The sequence below is a fragment of the Stegastes partitus genome, unplaced genomic scaffold (assembly GCF_000690725.1).
Source record: "Stegastes partitus isolate 25-593 unplaced genomic scaffold, Stegastes_partitus-1.0.2 Scaffold1192, whole genome shotgun sequence".
Lineage (NCBI taxonomy): Eukaryota > Metazoa > Chordata > Actinopteri > Pomacentridae > Stegastes > Stegastes partitus.
The window spans coordinates 175,062-179,674 of record NW_007578923.1 but is presented as its reverse complement, the minus strand read 5'-3'; the positions used below and the strand labels follow the sequence as shown (position 1 = coordinate 179,674).

At 42.8% G+C, this 4,613-nt stretch overlaps 1 protein-coding gene across 1 annotated transcript in view; it reads right to left on the bottom strand.

Annotated features, from left to right (window-relative positions):
- Positions 1-4,251, bottom strand: part of LOC103368688 (echinoderm microtubule-associated protein-like 6) — a 79,945-nt gene extending 75,694 nt beyond the window's left edge. The window contains exon 1 of the mRNA XM_008297129.1: positions 4,055-4,251. Within this exon, the coding sequence (XP_008295351.1) occupies positions 4,055-4,251 (197 nt within the window). The remainder of the gene's footprint in view (positions 1-4,054) is intronic.
- Between the last annotated feature and the right edge of the window lie 362 nt (positions 4,252-4,613).

Genomic DNA, 4,613 nt, shown 5'->3' with positions numbered 1-4,613 from the left:
ACACACACACACACACACACACACACACACACACCGCCGTAGGCTGCAGCTGACTGTCCTGCTGTATAAACTGTCCAAACACGCCTGCTGCTGCTGCGATGACTCACGAGCTGCTGAATACACCAGGTGTGTGTGTGTGTGTGTGTGTGTGTGTGTGTGTGTGTGTGTGTGTGTGTGTGTGTTTCGATGAATGAGCGACCTCCTCGCTGAATCATCTCCCTCCTCCACTCGCTCTAATCTGCTCCCATCGACACAGAGAATCCCTTCTGCTGCTTCTCCAGTCCTTCATTCAAACGTCGGCACAAACGACGTCCAACATTCATCACCAGAAAACCTTCGTGCAGGTCAGCTGCTGTGTTCCACCGGCCGCGTCTAACAGAGTCTGATCAACCATCGATGATGTTTTAGTTCATAAAATCTAATCAGGGAAACAGAGAGCAGCCAAGAAAAGACACAACATGAGTCATAAAATAGCTAAAAACACGAGCGAACCAACCCCAGAGGGACCAAATATGATCAGGAAGATGTTCAACGGCTGCAAAGATAAGATGAGATGAGCCTTCATTAAGCCCACAGATGGGAAATTAGCAAAGAGTCGCAAAATGGAAAGAAGACGACAATAAACACAAAATGAGTAAAAAGATCAAAAAGGGATGCAAAATAGCTCCAAAGACGTTTAAAGCAAACACTAACGGATGCAAAACGGCTTTTAAAAAAAGACACAAATTAACCACAAAGAGATGCTGAATAAGAATAAAGAAAACAAAGCAGACGGCAAGGAGGCATGAAATGGCTAAAAATACGATCAAAATGCACCACAAAGGGATGCAAAATGACAAAAACACAAAAACAAAACAGAACAGCTAAAGGGAGATGAGGAACAACCACAAAGGGATGAAGAACAACCTCAAAGATACCCAAAAAATCCTCAGAAGGGCACAAAATAATACAAAACGACCACAAACTGACCCTGAAGGGATGCAAAATAGCTCCAAACCCTGGCAAACCAGCTACAGAGGGGATGCACAATGACCACAGGGATGTGAAGCAGCAAAAAAGATGCACACAAAGTGACACAAAACGACTCTAAAGGTACGTAAAATGACTTAAATGTCATTCAAAAGGACTGAAAAGATAAAGAGATGCAAAATAGCAACAATGGAAAAGGCGAGCACGAGGACACAAAATATTAAAGAAGACCCACAAAGCAACAACAAAGGGATTCAAAATGACTAAAAAAAGATGTAGATGAAAACCAAAGGGAGAGTAAACATTTAAACAAACTGTAAAATGTCCAAAGGAGACAAAAACACATGATGCAAAATAACTGGAAAGACTAAATCGACCACAACGGGATGCAAAATAACTGGAAAGAGATGGAAGACAAGCACGAGAGGATGACAAACAACCTCAAAGAAATCCAACATATCCTCAGAAGGACACAAAATGATGCACAACAACCACAAAGGAAAGCCAGATCACCGTGAAGGGACGCAAAATGGCTCCAAGGAAAAACAAACACAAGGAGACATGCAGTGACCCTGAGGATGTAAAAATAACACATTAAGACTAAAAAGTGATGCCAGTTAAAACAAAGTCGTGTCAAATAACTTTATAGAAACACAAAATGAGACAAAACAAACCACAGAGGGACACAAAACAAACACAGTTGAGTTTTTTTTTTACACAAATTGATGCTAAACAACCAGAATGAAACGCAAAACGACACAAAATGAGCACAATGTGGTGCAAAAACAACAGAAAAATACACAATGAAACACAAAAGGATGCAAAATGGCTGAAGTCCTTTGAGCTATTTTGCATCCGTTTGTAATGATTTTACAATTTGTGTTGTTGTGTTTGTCTTTTTCAGCCATTTGCATCCCTTTGTGGTTGTTTTTCATGTTATGAACATTATCTTATTTCTATTTTGAGCTGTTTTGCATCTTTTAACATTAGCTAATTCGTCTTTTTAGCTATTTTGCATCCCCTTGTTGTCATCTTCTATCACAAACCTGTCCTGTCTCGTTTCCTGAGTCATTTTTTTTTGGTCTATTTTAGCGACTCTTTAGTTGTTTTGCATCCTTTCAGTTACTTAACTTGTCTTTTTAGTTGTTTTTCATCCCTCTGGAGCCATTTTGCATCCGTTCATGACCATTTTTCAGACCTTTGATCGTCCTGATGAAGTTATTGTTATCTTGAGTTTCAAACTAATCGTCTTCAGACGCTGCAAACAGCTGAACAGTATTGTAGGGACTAACTATGAGTCTGTTTGTTTACTTATTTAATGAGTTAACGAGCAGGTCTTGGAGCTTCACTCAGTGTTGCTGGTCATTAATTATTGCCAGAACACTAATTAAACTTCAGGAGACGATAAAAGTGTTTTTATATGACTAGTTTCTGTCAGCTTCATGAAATAACCTGTGAATGAGCTGCAGAGTGACGCTGGACTGTCTGTGCTCTTATTGGTTATTTTATCGTTTGTATCACATAAATATAGTAAACTTAGATGTTGGTTGAAGTATTTCTAACCTTTAATGCTGTATTTATATATTTCTGTGTGTTTATTGGATCATGTGTCTGGTTGTTTCCTGTTCAGTGAGAAGCAGCAGCCACAGACCTCATCGTGTGATTATGACACATCTCATGATTAAGTCCAAACCCAGAGGTCCAGAACCGGGCTGGTGGGAGCAGACAGCCGGCTACTCTTCTCTCCAGTGAGGCGGCTCAGATTGATGTGGTATCATTGAGCTGCTTTAGGAGGACATTCAGCGTTTTGGAATGGGTCGGTTCTGAACACACACATGAAGACTGTTGGACTCAGTGTGGGTCAGACTTTCTCACCACATCACAGGCTTTTTTATGCCACTGTCAGAAACGTACAAACATATCAGCTGATGGGTTCTGGTACCGGGCTGAGCAAACGCTTTTCTACCGTTTGTGTGGTTTTCTAAACTCAGTTCTGGTGCCATGAATCAGTCGGTTCTGAACACACACCGACATGAACACAGATTATTCAGTGTGAGTCACTTTTTAAGAGGACGTCATCGTCTCTGGTGTCCAGCCAGAACAAACAGAAACCGGCTCAGAAGTTAGAGAACACGATGCCAGAACCGGCCTGAGGTTCTGGGTTTTCTTCTGTATCAGAGGTCCAGGAAGCTTTGGTACGTAATAAAGAAGAACTTCTAAGTCCACGTACTTCATTTTCCTGACATCTGAACACATGTTTGTGGTCAAAGCTGTTCATGTGGTTCTGGTCAGAGGCTAAACAAAGACTTTTTGCATCATTTGTGGGTTTTAATTTATAAAAAGTCGGTTTATTTATTTATGCTATAAATCAGTCATGTTTGGACACGAAAACATGAAACACAGATTTATAGACTCAGTGGGACTCACAGATCCACAGGACGTCATTATCATGACCATCAGTTATCATCTCTGGTGATCAGCAACAACAAACGCTCAGAAACTTCCTTAAAAACAGAACAGCTCAACAGAACCTGGCTGGGAATTCTCACGTTTTAAGTTTTCCTCTTTATCAAAGTATTTCCCAGAGAGCTGTCACAGCATCCACTCACTCATCACAAAAATGGATGTTTAGTAGTTAATTCGGCGCATTTTATTCTATAAATATGAAACTCTATGACCCTCTGGTAGCCGATACTTATTATCTGGATCCTGTGATATGCAAAGTGTTTCTGAGGCTTCTCCTCACAAAGTCTTTTTTTGTTGTTGCTATAAATCAGTCAGATTTCAACATGGAAACGTGAAACACACATCTTTAAATTCCCTGTGACTCGTATTTTCACAGAACAGCATCATCTCTGGTGTCCAGCCAGAATAAAGGCTCGTTTTAAAAAAGACGCTTCAGAAGCTGCCTGGAAATTCTCTGATTTTTACGTTTTCTTCAGCATCAAAGTGTTTCACAGAAAGTTGTCACAACATCTACTGACACATAAGAGAGATTAACTCTGAGTAGGTAATTCGGCCGAGTTAGTTTTCAGAAAGGTGCTGATCTACAGCTGTAGCCCGTCACGTGCTGCAGGTGTCCTACCTGATGATGTCGTCGTTGTGGCCCAGGTAGAACCTCTGGCTGTGCTCCCTGGTGTTGTAAACGACTCCGACTCCGGCCACGAAGTAAACCACCTCCTTCCCGGCCGTGTAGTACAGGTTATTCCGGCACTGGTGGCCCCGGTACCCGTAGACCCAGTCCAGTCTGAGCCGGCAGCCCGGGGCGCTCCGGTCCGACATGGTCGCTCATCTGCCGGGACGCCGTGCCTCCCTCCGCCGCCTCCTCGGCCTCCTCTGCCGGCCGGTTCCCTCCTGCAGCTCCTGGTTCTGGTCCAAACTCCTCCAGAACAGAACAGCTTATGGACGAGCTGGTTCACCTGCTGTAGCTTCTGCGCATGTCTCAGAGGAGCTTCTGGGGTTGGTCCCACAGTCTGGTCTGAACTTTACGCATCAAGTTTTCTTCGAGCTTTCATCATGAATTTGGACTTTCTGGTGATTTTCTCACACTGGAGGCAAAAACAAACACGAACCGAGGAGCCGTGAGTCCGGCAGACGGATCAGGACCATGTCAGCTCCTGGAGCGGGTCTCAGTTTGACGGAAC